Raw genomic sequence first — 18936 nt, 5'->3', positions numbered from 1 at the left:
ACCATCCAATAAGTTTTAAAAAAGTAAAGCAACGACTTATAACAAGAAATATCTTTAATAAAAGAAGCAAATATAAGATGCTTACCAAGAGGAATGATAAGAAATCTAACATGATTTTGGAAGTCAGGTGGCTTGGAAGAAAACTGGTCAACATATGGTCGTAAGACACAGCTGATGTAAGTATCAGACCCAACCACCACCACCTTCATGGGACCAGGTGCTTTTGCATTACTGTTGCAACTGTGAGAAATATATGTATTATTATATATAAATATATATTTATATTGTTTATAACTATCAAACCTTAGAAAGTTTTCAGAAAAACTGTAAAACCTAATCAACACATTAAAGACACTTGTCAATCAATCAAGGCCTTCACAATATCAATAAAAAAGTATAATATCAAAATCCAAAATGAAAAAATTATATAAAATTCTATTAATTCACTAACAGTGACGTAAAGGAAACTCAACAAAAGCAAGAATAATATTCCTTAAACTATCATGGCTCCTAGTGTAATCATTTTCAAAATATGAAAAGTAGTTCATGACAGAAATCATCTTTAAAGACTTTTCAATTATAATCAATACATACTGAGAAAATTATCATGTTGAAATTCATAAAAAATCATTTTTTGTTTTTTCTTGAACTTCTAAAGAATTATCTTAACTTGTAAGCCTAATGTCTGCTGAGCTATAGTTTCAGGAAATATGTTTGGTTGGAAATGCTCAATGTAAAAGAATGGTTGAGGTTTACTAAAAGCAAGATCTAACAGCTAAACATATGTATAAAAGCTAGAATGTATCATTTGAACTACCACCCCTAATGTTATCTGTGATATACTATTTTCTAAAATAATATAGCCAATAATGAAATTCAACACTACAATTGAAAATGATAAGGATAACAAAAGTACACGGAAGAAACAGTGAATTAGTTAAGTAACTGGGCAGTATAGTACTTTTATCATTTGCAATATTTTGTCATTAAGCTAATCCTAAAAACTGAGATATAAGTGCACTTACAATATAATCACTATCCAAATGACCTACATATTAATAAATGACCCATGTACTATAGTACATTTATCCCCTGCATGAATGGTAATTATGCATATTCACTACTGGATAAAAGCAAGAAATTACACCCCTAATTTCTTGGCCATACACTATAACATCTCTAGTTGATTTCAAGAAAAACATCCAAGGTTGACATTGCAATTGATAAGTTCTACAAACATTTGTGAGTATATATTAATATTACTGTAATATATCTACAACAGAACTATACAATAATCTCCATAAAACTATGTTGAAATGAAAGGAAAACTCAAAGAAAGGCATTCTGTAGAAAATCAACAAACATTTTAAAATAAAAATAAAAGTTTACAATAGGGTTCAATGAGAAATGTATGAATAAGGTTTACAACCCTTGAATCAAAGGCCAGACTGGACCAGGAAGAGAACTAGCTTTCATGATAAAAAAAATTCACTTACAATTTTTGAATTTTGTTGACAAGATGTGATATGGTAGCTTTGACATCTGCTGGAGCCATAGTAGTAATGACCCTATGTCCATGTTCGGTCAAGTGCGCTGCCAGCAGAGCACCATGAGACTCCCCAGTATTAACTAGCACAACATGATCAGGAAGGTTAATATCTTCTACTGGAAGGACTCTTGCTAATTGTTCTAATAATACCTTTCTTGGCTGAAAAAAATAGGAAGCAATATTAATAGTGGTAACAGCACTTTTTGTGCTTCATTACTCTAAATACAATACTTTATTTCTTGTTTTTATAGTTGGAAGAAAACCCAATCAGAGTAACGTACGTTTTAATGTTATATAAAATAAAATGAATGAAGTAACTGAAAGCACTTGAAATATGCAGACTAACATATTACCCAATAATATTCTTAGTAATAAAGCATCCAATCACCTGACATTTACTAAAAATTCTATGCATCCCATTACCTCAGATTATGCCTAAAGGTGCACTGAAAAAAATTCTTATAGTAAAGTAGGACAGTACACAGGCAACTTACACTAGCATCAGCATTAGCACTGGAGTTTGAACGTTCGACAACCATTTTTTCTTGTCTAGGTGTGGAACCACCAGTAGATGATATACTTCTTCTCTCTTTCAAGGACATATTAGTTCGTTCCCTATTAAATAATTTGGTCTTGTTGCTGAAACATTAAAAATCTGTTAACACTGTAATCTTCAGAGAAACTCTTTAATAATACTGATTAACAAGCAATGTGAGAAAGGAAAGTAAGATATACACTTCATCCTGATAAAAGGATGGAATTCCATACAAAAGTATCAAATTCAAAAATTCACATTTTATAATAAAGTAAAGTTTTAATTATACTTACCCAGTAATAATATAGCTAAGAGTTTCACTCGTCCAGCAGTTAAATTCTGAAATTCACGGATTGCACTAATTTTGTTTTGTTACAGCTAAGTAACAATGACCCTGCCCACTTTCAGGCTAAGAGAGGAACCACTTGGCAAAGAGCTCAGTTGGTTTCATGCCTTTAAAAAGAAAAGACCATGCTAAGGGTTGGAGGGTGGGCTCCAATTATATAATTATGTATGGGTAAGTATAATTAAAACTTTATTTTATTTTAAAAATGTCATTTTTAATTATGGGACTTACTCAGTGATTATATAGCTGATTCCCACATTGAGGGATGGTGGGATGCATGGATATTTCTACCTCAAAAAATAAACACTTTAACTAGAAAGAGGATAGAAAAAATGTTGCCAAAATTATATAAAAAAATGTTTGCGATTCCTTACCCGAATGAGAGTTGATACAGTAAAGTACTGCCTCTGAGTGTCACTCATCTTATCATGTAGAGACGTAGCTGTAAAGCTAGTAAGTGCCTACTACTTTAGTGGGACCCTTGTGGCAAAGGAAATTTCTGATGGTCAACAAAGGATAGGTAAATCACCTCTGCCCAGGGTTCAATACCAATAACACACTAGAGAAAAAATTTTGTTACCTATTTCCAAAACATGTTTATAATAAACCACCACCACCCTACCAAAGGATTGGAAGGTACTCAGGCACTTTGTACCTCCAGGCTTCTCAAAAAGCATAAACACCTTATATCAAGGAGAAAAAAAGATTTTAAGAGTTGCTTCCTACACTTCCTTTCCCAACACAACACCAGCCACAAGACAAGGCCACAAAGTACTACAATCACCATACATTGTTTCAACATCTCATAGATAATGAGATGCCAACACCGATATACATTTCCAAAATGTACTCTTTAAAATTGCTGATAAGGACAGATTTCTTTTGAAAGCCAGAGAAGTGGCAACTGCTCTAGTCTCATGAGCTTTCATTTTATACAAAGGGAACACATCTTGATCTGACAAGTGAGCCTCCCTGATCACATCTTTTAGGAAGAATGCCAGAGCATTCTTAGACAAAGGTCTAAACGGGTTCTTGACAGAGCACCACAGACTGCAAGATTGCCACAAATGTCCTTAGTTCTATGCAAGTAGTATTTTAAGATCTCACTGGACACAAAGATCTTTCCACATCATAAGATCCCAGTACTTCTGACATGCTCTTAATAGAAAAAGAACGATTTGGCCAAAAAACTGAGGGAATATGAACAGCTAGCATTCCCCTTCGAAAGTCTATCCTTTTATCAAAGGCATGCACTTCACTGATCCTCTTTGTCATTGCCAAAGATATCAGAAAAAGTGTTTTCCAGGTCAAGTCTCTTAAGGAGATAGAATGCATAGGTTCAAAGCAAGGACCTGGCAACCACTTCAAAACTAAATCTAGATTCCAAGGTACTGCAGGTGACTCTGTACCCTTGAAGGTGTCAAAAGACTTAATAAGGTCTGAAATATCTGGATTGGAGGACAAGTCTAATCCTCTATGATGAAAGACTGGGCCCAACATGGCTCTATAGCCTTTAATGGTGGATGCTGAAAGGTTCCTTGCTGATCTTAAATGTAATAAGAAGTCAGCTACTTGAGTCACAAGAGGTCGGAGAAGAGGAGACATTGATGGTTCTGCACCACTCTGAAGATCGTCCACTTATATTGATAGACGGCATTACTAGATTGCCTTCTGCATCTAGCTATTGCCTCTGCAGCCGCTTCAGAAAAACCTTTCTTTCTAAGGAGTCTTTTGACAGTTTGAAGCCTGTCAGGGCCAGAGAAGACAAGCCTTGGTAGTACCTCTGGAAGTGTGGTTGTCTGAGCAGCTGCCTCTTTTGAGGAAGTAGCCTCAGGAAGTCCACCAGTTGATCGATGACATTGGGGAACCATTCCTTCGATGGCCAGAAAGGTGCTATTAGAATCAAAGATACATTCTGAGACAGAAATTTGTTTAACACCTGTCTTATCAAATTAAATGGGGGAAAGGCATACAGATCTTTGTTCGACCAGTCCAGGAGAAAAGCATCTACTGACCAAGCTTGAGGATCTGTGACCGGTAAACAATAAAGAGGAAGACGATAGTTCCGAGACATGGCAAATAGATCCATCATCAGTTTTCCCCAAATTCTCCACAGGTCTAAGCAGACTAGTGGATCCAAGGGCCATTCCGTCAAGGGGACTTGTCCCCAATGGCTTAGCTCATCTGCTAATACATTGGTCTTTCATTGGATAAAGAATGGTGATTATCCTGGTATTGTTCTGTTCCGCCCAGATAAGAAGATCTCTCGCTGCCTCGTACAGAGAGAACGACAGAGTCCCCCCTTGCTTCGCTATGTAAGAGACTGCTGTCGTGTTGTCCGAGTGGACTGCAATTGTCTTGCTCTTTACTTCTTGAGAGAAGGACTGAAGGCCTAAATGTACTGCCTTTTGTTCTTTTACATTTATGTGAAAAGATTTTATCTCTGGAGGCCATATCCCTGATGCCTCGCTCTTCTCGAAAATAGTGCATCATCCCTGGTCCAACGCAAGTTCAGGTCGGGGGGGTCAAAGGAAAAAAAAGACACTTTCCTTGTGAAAATCTCTCCTTGGAGTTCCACCAGAGAAGGTCCTCCCTTATTTCTTTTGTCACTGAAAACATGAATGAGTCTGAAAGAACCTTTCTGTCCCAGCTCGCTTTCCAAAAGAACTGTAGTGGTCTGAGATGTAGTCTGCCCACGTGTACAATCTGTTCCATCGACGACATAAAACCGAGAAGGCTCATCAAATAGTTGGCTGAGTGAAAGAATCTCATGTACCTTCTTTCGGCAAGATTCTATCCTTTTTGGTGTTGGAAAAACCCAAAAATCCTGAGACATTATCATCATCCCCTAAATATTGAATCCTCTAAGAGGGGATTAACTGAGACTTCTGGCAGTTCACTATAATACCTAATTCTTGTACTACCATGAGAGTTTTGTTAAGGTCCTCCATGTATTGATGCTCCGAAGCCAATCGTCCAAATGCAAGGAGATTCTTATCAAATGTAGGTGTAGCCACTTTGCGATGAGAGCCATCACTCTAGTGAAAACCTGCAGTGCCGTCGAAAGACCGAAGCAAAGAGAGCGAAATTGATATGTTCTTCCCTCAAATACAAACCTGAGGTACCTCCTTGAACTGGGATGAACAGGTACATAGAAATACGTATCCTGTAGGACTAAAGACATCATCCAATCTCCTGGGCGAATGGACGACAGAACTGACTGATTTGTTTCCATCTTGAATTTTGTCTTCAAGACGAAGATATTGAGAGCACTGACATCCAAGATGGGCTTCCAGCCCCAATGACTTGGGACCACAAACAGGCGGTTGCAGAAACCTGGAGACAAAACTTCATCTGCAAGTGCTGAAAATTTTTCTGACCCTTGCGAATAAATAGTCAATAAGACTGGCGTGTTGACTAAGGGAGGCATTTTCACAAAGAGGATGATATAAACTCTTTTCAGAGCCTTCACTATCCCGGCTTCTGCTCCTTTCCTCTGCCACACCTCCCAAAATGAAAGAAGTTTGGCTCCAACTTGTGCACATAGAACTGTCTCCTCACTTGCGAGAGGGCCCTTTAACAGAGGATTTTTTGACTGCCTTCGAGGTAATCCTCTGAAGTGGGAGAAAGATCTCAGTCTGGACAGTAGGAGTCTCCTTAGGCCTTTTGGAGGACTGACCAAGAAGATCTTCTGCGACTCAGAAGCTATGTCTTCAGAGCTCCCAATATATACAGGAAAGCTAACTCATGGGAGCTGTCTGTAATTCCCCTGTAAATACAAGACAACACTCCGAACCAGTCTGAAGCAAAATTGTATGGCAAGGCTGAGCAGGATCTAATTTTGCAAGCCAAAGCACCCTCTGCCCAATCAAGAAAATTCAAAACTTCAAACGCTTTGAAGATGTTCTTCGGTTGGTGTGCCAATTTCTGGGACGAAAATATAATCTTCACTGAAGTGAAGGCAGAGTGCCAGGCCAAATCTACTAAACCTGAGAAATCTCCTTGGGAAGATGCACAGATTCCTAAGAAGGGAGCTTCCTTAGTAGCATATGACAGATACTCCATCTCAAAATCCTAGAAGGAGGAAAACTAAAAGAAGTTCTGCCTTGATCCCTCTTCTCTGTTGACCACGCTTCTATATCCTTAGAGGCTTTCTTTGCTGAAGAAGAAAGAACCATCTTCTGTATGTCGGAAGAAGCAGAAGTAGGCATATCCACGACTAAAGTTGATGTGGGCGATGAGGGAGTGGTAGGCAAAAAGAAGGCAGGATAAGCAATCAAGAGGAACTTCATTAAGGCAACATATGCAGAAGATGTAACCTGATCCTCTGTCTTTTCCTCTTCCAACAAAACGGGAGAAAGATCCACAGGAGCTTGCGATGCATTTGCAACCAGAGGAGTCTGAGAAAACATAGCTACTATGGGTGTTTGAGGAGGTTCTGCACCTATGAGCGCCTGAGGATATTCCGCACCTGTGGGCACTTGGAGTGTCCTAGCCACTACTGGCACCTGAGTGGGTGCTTGAGACATCATGGGAGCTTGAGGCATTGTGGGAGCTTTACTAAGTAAAGACAGAATGCTATCTAGTTTCAGCTGATTAGGATCCATTTCAGAGGAAGCAGCGGGAGCTACTGGAAGAAGAGAGTCCGATGGGCGCTCAGGCCCAACTGCACCTTACTGGTGCTTGTTGACAGAAAAGGATTCTGGCGCCAATGGGCGCTTGACTGCTTCCGACATCGCGGGCACATTGGGAACTGCAGGAGGAGCAGAAGTCAACAGTACTGAGACCTGAGGAGCAGTCGAACTACGACGAGCCTTGGGTGCTAGTTTTACAACCATCTGCACAATACCTTATGTTGGTCATACTAGAGTCCGACATGTTGAAAAAAGGTGAGACAAGTCAGTAAACAAGTCCAAATTTCATATCTCGAGGTACCACCGTACTTACCAAATAATTACGTACATAGCTGTTGTTTTACAACCATGGCAGCCTGAAAATTCAAAATTCGTGATAACTATTCAACTGCCTAGTCTACGTAGGTGACTAGACACAACCCACTTTTGAAGTCAAGAGAGGAGCAACATGGCAGAGAGCACAATCATTTTTGCCCCAATGTCCATGTGAGGGGCAGAGGGAGGGCTCCGATTCAGTAACTACTACTTGTTGATTAAGTATATATAAAACTTTATTATAAAAATTTCATTTTTACCTAAGTAACTTACCAAGTAATTCCATAGCTAAATCCACATTGACAAGAGGTGGGATACATGGACATGTTCTTTCTCAAATTATCAAGTAATGACTTTGATAGAGAAAAGTTGCCAGCATTGGTACAATGCTTTTCATTTCCTTACCTGTTAAGAGAGCCACTGTAGGTGGGTACTGCCTCAGGTCGGCGCTCATCTTAACCCGTTGTGCTGTGGCAGTATAGCAATGGGTAGCCTCCTACTTTAGTGGGGGACTTTGCATTTTGCAACAAAGGAGGTACTCTGATGGCTAGCAAAGTTAAAAGGTGCCCTTGACCTGGGCGTAGACTAGAATAAAATAATACAATGCTGTCACCTACACTGCAATAAAAAAAAAAAACCACACCCAACCACTAAAAAAACTGGTGGGTATTCCAGGTACCATGTACACCCAGGCTCACTTTGGACTCAACACACCCTGCATCAAAGCGAGGAGATAGAGGAAGGACAGAGAACCCCCTATGCTTCCTCTCCCAACACCATGCCAACCGTGGATAAAGGTCCTAACGTACTAAAGTTTTTGAAAACCGATTCCACTTCTTTGACTTTCAATACAGTGATTGCAAAACAGAGAAGAGGGACATGTTGTGCTGGAAGGCAAGAGAAGTAGCCACAGCTTGAACCGCATGTGGTCTAACCTTAATTAAAGGTGAAGTGCCCTCCTGGATCCAAGAGTACACCTCAGAAATGAAGTCTCTCAAAAATATGAGATTGCATTTTTTGACAACAGATGGGAGGGGTTTTGAGCGGAGCACCAAAGAAGACTGAAAGGGCCTCTAATTTTCTCAGTCCTCTGAAGATAGTATCTCATGGCTCTTACCAGGCAGAGTAGTCTCTCTTCTTCCCCTGGACCAAGGATGTCCGATAGACTTTTAATGGAGAAGGAACAAGGCCAGGGTTTGGAAGGATCTTCATTCTTAGCAAGGAACCAGTAGCATACTGTATCTCCCTCAGTAAAACCTACTCTCATCAGTGGCTTGGAGCTTGCTGGCTTGTTTAGCAGTGGCTAATGCAACAAGGATGTGTCTTTCTAGTTAAGTCTCTCAGAGACGGAATGGAGGGGTTCGAAGGCTAGGGCCAACAGCCACTTCAACCCTTGGTGGAACCTGTAGAAGTGGGGTTGTTTCAGAAGAGACTGTTTTTGAGGGAGCAGTCTTGGAAAGATCACCAGAAGACATAGCAGGTCTGAGAACCATTCCTTCGTCGGCCAGAAAGGAGCCACTAGAGTCATCAAAACATCTTGATGACAGAAGAACTTGTTTACCCCCTCTCTGATCATGCTAAACAGGACATAACTCCTCTCTGATCGTGCTGAACGGAGGAAAGGCGTAGACGTCAATCCCCAACCAGTCCTGGAGCATAGCATTCATCGCCCATGCCAAAGGGTCTGGGGCTGGAGAGCAGAAGAGGGTTAAACAATAATTCCTGTACATCGCAAACATGTTGATCAATGAGGTGCCCCACAGTTTCCACAGATTGCTGCAGACCAGAGGGTCCAGGTTCCATTCTCTGGGAAGGACCTGGTCACACAGACTCAACTTGTCCGTCAAGACGTTTAGTTTCCCCTGAATGTAACAGGTGACACAGGTGATCTGGTTCCATTCTGCCCAGAGTATGAGTTCTCTGGAGGTTTCATAGAGGGAGACCAAGTGAATGCAGTGGTGTTGTTGGAATGAATGATCAACATCTTGCCAAAAATCTAGGAAGAGAATAACTGGAGGCCCAGATGAGTGGCCTTCATTGCCTTGATATTTATATGGAGGTGTCTATGATCCATGAAACATGTCCCAGACATGGTCTTCTAGAAGGGCTCCTTAACCTAGGTCCGACGCATCTGCATGCAAGTCTAGATTGGGGTTCAGAAGTAGAAGAGATTTTACTTGAAGTAGTCTTCCTTTCCACAGCCACCATCACAGGTCTCTTGATCTCCTATGTGATGGGAAAATCGTACGAGTCCAGTTGGGCCTTCCTGTCCCAGTTGGCATTGAGAAAATACTACAGAGGTCTCATATGCAGTCTGCCCAAAGTCAAAAACTGCTTGATGGAGACCAAGGTGCCCAGGAGACTCATCCACTAGTTGCCCAAGCAGACTGGGAGAGAGACAGGTAGACAGTGTGGAGGCAAAAGTCTATCCCCTTGGGAGATGGAAAAACCTGAGAAGTCTGAGAATTCAGTATCATGCCCAAATAAAGGATCTCCTGTGTTGGAAGCAATTGCAACTACTGCTTATTGATGAGAATGCCCAACTCTTGAGTCAGATGAAGAGTTGTTTTTAACTCCTCCATGCACCTTTCCTTCAACTGGGAATGGAGAAGCCAGTCGTCCTAATACAAGGAGGTGTGGCCCGAGGAGATGGAGCCACATGCCGAGGGGAGCCAGATCATGAGTGAAAACCTAAGGGACTGTCGAGAGGGCAAAGCATGTGGTCTGAAGCTGAAAAAATCTGTTCTGAAAGAAGAAACAGAGGTACTTCCTGGTGTCTGGATGTATGGGGACATGGAAGTATGCATCCTGCATGTCTAGGGAGATCATCCAGTCCCCAGACAAATGGAAGACACGATGGACTGACTCATCTCCATATGGAACTTTTTCTTTAAAACAAAGAGATTCAGAGCACTGACATCGAGGATTGGCCTCCATCCCCCGCCAATGACTTGGGAGCTACGAGGAGCTGGTTGTAGAACCCCTCTGATTTGTGACACCCGACTTTTTCCACAGCTCTCTCGAGAAGGAGGGAGTCAACTTCTTGTGAAAAGGCTAAGAATCTCTCGGAGCCTTCAAAGCAAAACGTCAAGGCAATGAGAGCTTTGACTAGAGGAGGACTTTTCTTGAAGGGAACAAAGTATCCCCCCTTCAGAACTTGAACTATTCATGGCTCTACACTTCTGTGACTCCACTCTTCCCAAAAGTGGAGGTCTGGCTCCAACAGGAGCATGAAGGACTGGTCTTTCATTTCTCGGCAGAAGATATGAACAAGAGCTTCTTGACTGACTTGGATGAAAACCGTAGCTGGTTCATGGTCTCAACTGGAGTCTCTGTTTTTCTCCACAAAGTGGTGAAGATGGAGAGGAGAAACAGACTTGGAAGAGAAGGAGGATTCCTTCGGTCATTTAGTGGAATGTGCTAGTGGGTCTTGGGTAGACTTCTTCTGGAGGTCTGACAAGATCTCTAGAACGGTGGACTGTGGAAAGAGATACTGCTGGTCTAGAGGGGTGAAAAGGAGAGCAAACTTCTGGGTTAGGGTCTCCTTTCATGGTGTAGGAGCACCACAACTCCCTTTTCTTCAACACATCCATGAAGAAGAGGGAGGCAAGCACTTGGGAACCATCTCTGGTGGCCCTGTCTGCTCAAGATAATACAGCTGGCTAGTCAGAGGCCAGGTCTTCTTGGGGCCGGAGAAGTCACTCTGGGAGGAGGCAGCGACTTCCAAAGAGGGAGTTTCTACAATAGAATAGGAGCGGTATCTCCTGCAAAAGAGTCTGGAAGGGGCCAGGCTATAGTGGCTTTGCCCTGTTCTCTCTTTGACGCAAGCCTGTCATCCACCTCCTCGAGTGTTTTCCTTAATAAGGAGGACAGCACAGTCTTGGAGAGCCGAGTAGAGGCGTCTGCCTGGTTCCCCATAAAGAAGGTAGAGGCTGGAGAAACTGGAGCAGTGGGCAAGAAAAAATTGGGAAAGCTGGCCAAAAAGTAATGGAGTAATGAAGCGTAGGCTAACTGAGAGGTGGCTTCCTCCTCAAACAATTCTTCATCAAATGAAACAGGCAATAATGCAGGATCCCAAGAGACTGGGGGAGCAGCAGGGGTCTTCTGAATAAAACCTATAATATGTAGCTTCTAGCTGGTGCTTAATAGGCTCCAATGACGGATCCTCCTGAGTCGGTGAGGGAGCTTGAGGTGGTGGAAGGGGAGGCGGGCACCAGTGAGGTGCTGGAGGGGGAGACAGGTGCCCATGAGCTGGTGTCAGAAGTTCTGGAGTTGGCCCCAATGCTTCGGGTGGAGTCTGACCTTTGTGGATAGAAGTTGAGTGCTCTGGAGGTGATGGATGCTTGGAAGCAGAGAGGAGTTTGGAAGAAGATGACTTCCACTTAGGAGGTGCTTTTGTGTATTTGGGAGCCAAGAGTGGATGCTCCACTTGTGTGGGAAGTGAGTCCGGACTGTCCCAGTCTTACACCTGGGAACAAGCCACAGAGGAGGCAAGAGGCTCCACAGAGGAGACAAGAGGCTCAATGAAGTTGGAGGAGGGTTGGGGCTGAGACTGGGCTCTCTTTGTGTCTCTTAGCTGGAGGAGGGGAGCTGTCAGCTCCATCAGAGTGCCTCTTTAGAGGGCGAGAGGAGGCAAGATAGCACCACCTGTGCTCCTTTTTGGGGCTGGAGGCTTCTGAGGTAGAGGGGAGTTGATGTGCACTTACACTAACAGCTTTCCACAGCACGAATGTCAACACCTGGGGGGAAACAGGTACGACTGAAGGGGGTAACAACCAGTCAGTAAACCCCACTGGCATCCCTTCGACCTGCGGAATGTCTCCTCCCAGATTTAGGGGAGAGGGACTGGGACCTTTGTCTGGGAGCACCAACAGGACAGGAAGCCACCTCCTCCACAGACACAATTCTATTACTTTTCACGAGCCGACACTTTCAGAGAGCACTTTCACTGAAGTACATAACTCTGATATTGCACTTACAATTAAATGAAGCTTTTAATTGAACCTTAATTCAAAACTGGCAATGGGTTTGGGTTTGGAAGCATGCGAGTCTGGAATAGGAGTGTGTGGTAAAGAAGTCGGAGGACTAAGAACTGGAGAAATACCAAGAACTGGTGATGAAGGGATAGTACTTTCCTCTACTAGCATAGAAGAATCAAGGTTGGCCGTACTTTCAGCACTAGAGGCTGCCTTCCTCTTTCTCTCCTTTTCATGCTTAAGGAAATAAGATTTTAAAGCTTTCCACTTCTCATCCCAGTCTTGACATTCAATACAGGTATTCTCAATAACTCAACCCTGTCCCCCACATTTGATACACTTAGTATGAGAGTCAACTGAAGAATTAGCTAAACTATAGTTTTACATCCCTTGCTACAAAAGCGGGCACTGGAAGAAGAACTAGTATCTGACATTCTGCTCAGTAAAAGTTAAGTAAATAATGAAGCAAAGAATCATAAGCTAAACCAATACAATCGCTAGTGAAGCCAAGGACCATGACAGTAATGACAAATTCTGAATAAAACACCAAAAATGATGACCGATGGCTGCAGGAATGAACAATGTTGGTTGAACGCCGGCAGAAAAAAGATTGAGCTCTCTACCACGTCGCTCCTCTCTTTATCCCAAAAGTGGGCAGGGTCTAGTTACCTACACTAGGCAATTAAATAGTTAATTGTGAATTTTGAATTTTTATGCTACCGTGGTTGGAAAACAGCATTTATATGTAATTACTTGGTAAGTTACTTATTTAAAAATGGTGTATAATGACTTTGAAGTAGTTACCAACAAGCTGTACAACTTAATCTGAGTAAAATGTCACCTTTAGGGAGTTTCTTTCCCAGTTTTTAACTTCCTTATAAAAAATCAAAAATTGTAACTAAATGATTTTGAAGTAAAATAGGATTAAAAAGACAAAGTCCCAAAGGAAAATACAAATGCATTTGAATTAGTAGTTGCATGATGCATGATGGATGGCTGAGGGTCCAGGTACTGCTGCTGTTGAGAGAAAGTGCAGGCACTTCTTACAAACCTACTTACAAAAAATCATATTTTCATCACATTTGTATAATTTAGGTTCTTAACATACCTTTTATTTTTATCTTCTCTGGGTGGGGATGAAGCGAGGCACTGAGGGTCTGAGTGTTCTTGATCTGTCCAGTTTTCCATATGATCACTGTCAGCTCTTTTACTGCTTTCATCACTTAATCTGTCTGCTCCTACTTTATCTACTAGAACAAAAAATGAGAGCATGTTACAAGAATAAAACTTGACTTAAGTTTATTCTATTCTTAAGCTTACTGTTAATATTATACTGTTGACATAATACCATAGCACAGAAGTATACACCATACATAAAAACAGATTTGGAATTGAGATGTAACTTACAAAACAAACTTAATAAAATACACGTCAGGTTCCTACATAAAATAGCAATAACATAAAAATCTAACACAATAAGTAATGAAACAATGTTAACAGTAAAAAATTACTATATGTACCACCTTATAAAAAGGTTAACAATACGTAATTACCTGAAGAAAATTTTAAACATTTTCCCTTGTACAGTAAAATAAAATCCTAAGACACTGGCTACTCTAAACACCTGATTAGTAAGCACCATTAAACACAGTATTTCCTGCATTATTTGACAGGTGAATCTGATTGAAGAGTGTTAGAATTATCTGTCTTTAAATAATGGCTTGGATAATACATATTAGGGATTTTTTATTGTGATAATTGTAAATGAGATTTAAATTTACAATACCAAGTTACCATAGACTAGAAGTATTGCAATATATAAATATGTACTACTAACAAGTACTTTACTTCTCTGTGAGAACCACTGTGAAGAGTAATAAAATAACCTTGGCAAGCCCAGACCTAAGGTACAAGTGATACAAAAAGATAAAATAGAAAGAAAAGAAAGTAACTGATCTCTTTAACATGGAAGACACCATTAATAATAAAAAAAAGAACTTCATGATTTGGCAGGATTTACTATAGACCAAATACTTGACTTACATGTGCACTTTCCATCTGAATTCCCATTTGATCTGTCTTCACTTAAGCCCTTTTCATGATTTCCTGCAATTCATTACTAATCTTTGTTTTACCATTTCAAAGCAAACTAGATTTTTAATACCTTTTCCTCATCCCCTCACATCACATGACCAAATCATGTCAACCATTGAGATCTCAGTCTACTATGTATTTGCCAGCTACTGTACTGGGCACAAAATCTTTTCTGTAACAACCACATCAGTCATATATTCTTTCCACACCAAGACCTACAACTGGCATTCTAAAGTCACAACGTTTTCAACATCTCATTAACTGCTTTGTCAGCACCCTTGTCCTTGCTTGATAGAGTAGTATAAGCCTTATGCACACAACTAATGGGATACCTCTTTCCAATCCATTCAAGCTGTTGATGCTCATTTTTCTCACTGTCCACTCAATACCTACCCCAAGGATAACAAAAATGTTATATCCCATCTGACACCTGTCCTTCCCTTGGCACTCTTGGTATATTTTTAAATCCTGAGTATCTGTTGTGATACTACAATATATTAATCGATACATAATACTAAACTTATTTTACTTTCACTACATTTTTAGTCACTATAAGCTTCATTTTGCTTATGGTAATTTTTAATCTTTTCCTTCCCAGTTCACTCTTTAATCTTATTAAACACTTGATACTCTTGTAGTAAAATGTCATTTGTCTTTAACAGCTCCAAAGAGCCACCCAATCTGCACTCATTAGAAGAAATCAAACAACAACTACAATCCACCTAGTATGGAAGTAAATGAACAAAGACAAGTAAGATGCAAAATTGGATGTGAATTCCAGCAGAATGTGCACAAGACAAAAGAAAGTTAAAATATAACAAAAACACTGATGCTGATAAAGATGATGAGACTTCCGGATATTACCAACACTGCCACAATGTTATCAATCATGTTACTTATAATATGGTTGCCTAAAATATTCATAACAAAGTCTGATGAAGCTTTTTTAAAACTAACCAACTCACAAGGTAGCCATTAGCTGTTTAGTATATCTCATAACATAGTAATGTATAATACAGAAATTTCTTGACACTCTGGATGCACATTTATCTGGATATTAATATTATACGGACACAACAAGACCCCAATGACCAAAGAAATATATGTACTTGTATACAGGCAGTCTCCAGTTTACAGGGGGGGGGCGTTCTGTTCCTGATGCCGTGCGGTAAACTACAACATCATATTCATAATGGGAATAAATAGTACTTAAGGCACCATAAAACCAGATTACGGCACCATAAAACTGAAATATGGTGCCATAAACTGGGTAACAGTGCCATAAGCCCCGTAAAACTAGGTTATGGAGCTGTAAACTGCTTACAACACTAAAAAACTGGGTGTGTGTGTGTGAGCCAAGCACAGTGAGTCGGATCACCATAAAGTGAGACAGCCATAAACCAGGGACTGCCTATAAATCTTTTAAAATTTGGAAAAAATGCTCTCAAATAGTTGGCAATGTTGTGCAGTCAAAGGGAATGTTGGTAACAGTGCTTATATCCATAAACAGATTGAGAAAGGGTTTAGGTGTGTGTGTGTGTGTGTGTGTGTGTGTGTGTGTGTGTGTGTGTGTGTGTGTGTGTGTGTGTGTGTGTGTGTGTGTGTGTGTGTGTGGTGGCAGGACACACAACTGAGCACCGAAGGAAAGAGGCAGCAATAAGGCTGATTCACTTACAGAAAGGGTTGTTTTGGAAGGAGTTTCCCTGGCTGGAAGGGCTTTTTTTTTATGTTTTTACATTTATGCTTTTTTCATACTTCACTTAAGGATATTAGACTTTCAAAACTTTTTTGTTTTATGTTTTTTACATTCATGCTAGTACCATGGAAAATAATGTAATAACCAAATGTTTTGAGTAAAACCTCTTACACGTCTCTCCTCAAAAAGGGCCAGTAAGCTCTAAATTATGTTTAAAAGCTAAAGACAAGAAGGGAAGACATACTTCATGTAACTTCACCTTTAATGGTGACAAATCAACATTCAACACATCACATTAGGCCTTTGTAAGAACTTGAAAGAGTAAGCAAGAAACTGTAATCTTGGATATTTCCTTCTTCCAGCTTGCTGAGTTTGCTGGAGATAAATCCTGGCTCATCTGATGGGACAAAATAGGTTCTCTTTAGGGGAAGAAGTAATCAAGGTGGACACAGCAAAAGGGACAAGTCTTGGGAACTGAATGACTGCATCTTTGTCACAATATCCACGGCAAAGTAATGCTTGATAGACGACCAGTTCTTTCAGTTGTAACCATGTCACAAGGTAGAGCTCAGCAACATGCTTAAAGAAAGCAGAGATGAAAGATACATTTCTCAGTTATATCACATAAAAATTAATCAGTAATAGGCTCAAATATAAGTTTGGTCAGCTCCAAAAAAGTGAAGCAAAATCCAAGCCAATCCAAAGTGACAATTTGTCCCAATTACCATGACTAACATGCAAGTCCAACCCATGCTAAAGAAGCACATAAGAAAGGCTACTCTTATTCCCCTCAATCACAAAAAATAATAATCTCTTCTGAACTTATAAAAAAAAACAAAGAAATCAGCAATAAGGAGAAAAGGGGCACTACATGCAGGACTGTTCTGCATGTGCTGCCAGCTAGTGGACTTGGCACACCTCTCCCTATACTTGCTAATTCACCCTGTACCATTCCAAGGGAAGGGTCTTGAACTTCCTGCTGAGGGTGTCAGCAACCTAGTTTGAAGACTGAAATGAGCCTGAAAATGAGTCCCATCAAGTTGCTCAGCTTAACCAAAAATTTCTAAGGAGAAATAACACAACTCTAAGAGGGTACTTCTTGCTTACTCAAGTAAGGAATAGCAGTTGTGTTGTAGGACATGAAACCATCTTCCCATTTGTCCAAGAGTGTTGCAACTGCTTTAGGGACCAAGGAAAGCAGCCACTAAGTTCATATGAAGATGTGACTTTTATTAGGACAAAACACCTATAGCTTGAAGACCCAAGGATTGGACACCCTAACAGAGTGGAGGTGTGCAAAAACATCAGAACACCCAGATCTGGAGAAATAGGCAGACATAGGAAATTGGGTTTTTATCAAGTGAAGATACAATAAGCTGAAAGCTTGCCCAGGCACACCAAAAAAGTACACCGAGTCATAGCGGAACATCATACCTTAATGCTATTGAAATAAAAGAAATAACACTTGGGCCTATGCAAATCACCACTCGCTTGCCAACGTTCACTAAATCACTGATATTGCACTATCACAGAATTACAAATGCAAAACTGAAGAACACAAAAAGAGTACTGAAGGTAATAAGTTATTAAACCTAAAAAATGAATGCTGAAGCAAAATCTATGAAACAGCAGAAATTTTGTTAAATTCTGTCCTGTAATAATTACATATTAACCTACTTTGATAAGAGAGAAGAAACTTAATAGCTGAATGAACACCAGAAAATAAGCAAGAAACAATACAAAATAACAAAGAACAAAAAGTTAAGTAAACTAAAACAAATACTCACACTTATCCCACAGGAGAAAGGCACCAAAAACCAGCTCCCAAATATATGCACTTACAGTCCAAATTTGCAAAAACAAACACAAAGCCAAAACTTAACTATGATCAAGTTTAAAAGCAACGAAATGAATAAAGACAATGACAAAAATAATGATGGCACATTCAAAAACTTCACACAAAGGCATTCCTACAAAGGCCAACAGTGTTAAAACTCTAAAGTCATAGGAAAACATGAGAAGAGAAACAAGCATCATATGCAGGTCTGGGCATGTGCAGTAGTGGCCTCTCAAATTGAGTTGGTGTGATTGGGTATTTGGGAATACATGATGAACAGGGTTGCGAAGAAATAAAGGATGCTATCATTTAAGCTTACAATTTAATCTACAATTGCGCCCAATAATTTTGATACCAAAAATAATTTGCTTAAAGCTTAAGCTAAGGAGGCTACAAATGCATAAAAACTTTGCATGACTTTTCAGACGAGGAGGGCACAGCAGAAAAGGAATTGCTGTGAATATCATATGCAGTGCCTTTCAAAATCAAAGTAACTGATCATCCTCTTGTGAATAACAGGAAGAAAGTGGGCAATTTCTATCATTTAAAGCAAATTTACCATGTTATAAAAATATGACAATTTCAAATGTCTGCATATATTGATTGGACACATGGTAAGCATAAAACAGGATTTTTCATAATCATACAAATTTTTCTATATGTCAATTTTGTGGCAGAACCAAGCATCCTATTAATGTATGGTAATTTAAATAATGTACTGTAATACCCAAATATGTACAATGGTACTCATTAACAATCATAAACAACAATTATTCAGTGGACTACTGTTAATGTACATTTCAAAATAGTACCTTTTGAAAATACTGTAATTAAAAGATGCTTACTTATCCACAGGGGATTCTAAACAAAAGGGATAGCAAAAAATATTTCAAGAATCTAGTTAATTAAGAATTGAAATTGACAAGGACATCATCCAATTAAAGACATTATTGT

General features: G+C 40.0%; 1 protein-coding gene across 14 annotated transcripts in view; it reads right to left on the bottom strand.

The window, feature by feature from the left end:
• The window catches only part of LOC135223632 (phosphofurin acidic cluster sorting protein 2-like), a 250623-nt gene that overhangs the window by 62093 nt on the left and 169594 nt on the right, over positions 1 to 18936 (bottom strand). For 8 of the 14 annotated variants that reach the window (XM_064262247.1, XM_064262252.1, XM_064262256.1 and 5 more), the window contains 4 exons: positions 13464 to 13605; positions 2044 to 2188; positions 1497 to 1708; positions 86 to 240 (listed from right to left, as the gene is read on the bottom strand). In XM_064262247.1, the coding sequence (XP_064118317.1) occupies positions 86 to 240; positions 1497 to 1708; positions 2044 to 2188; positions 13464 to 13605 (654 nt within the window). The remainder of the gene's footprint in view (positions 1 to 85; positions 241 to 1496; positions 1709 to 2043; positions 2189 to 13463; positions 13606 to 18936) is intronic. The other 6 variants (XM_064262249.1, XM_064262253.1, XM_064262257.1 and 3 more) reach the window with 1 other exon arrangement.

Source organism: Macrobrachium nipponense, chromosome 10 (assembly GCF_015104395.2).
Source record: "Macrobrachium nipponense isolate FS-2020 chromosome 10, ASM1510439v2, whole genome shotgun sequence".
NCBI lineage: Eukaryota > Metazoa > Arthropoda > Malacostraca > Decapoda > Palaemonidae > Macrobrachium > Macrobrachium nipponense.
Note: the sequence above shows the minus strand (reverse complement) of the source record. Positions and strands in the feature narration are given on the sequence as shown.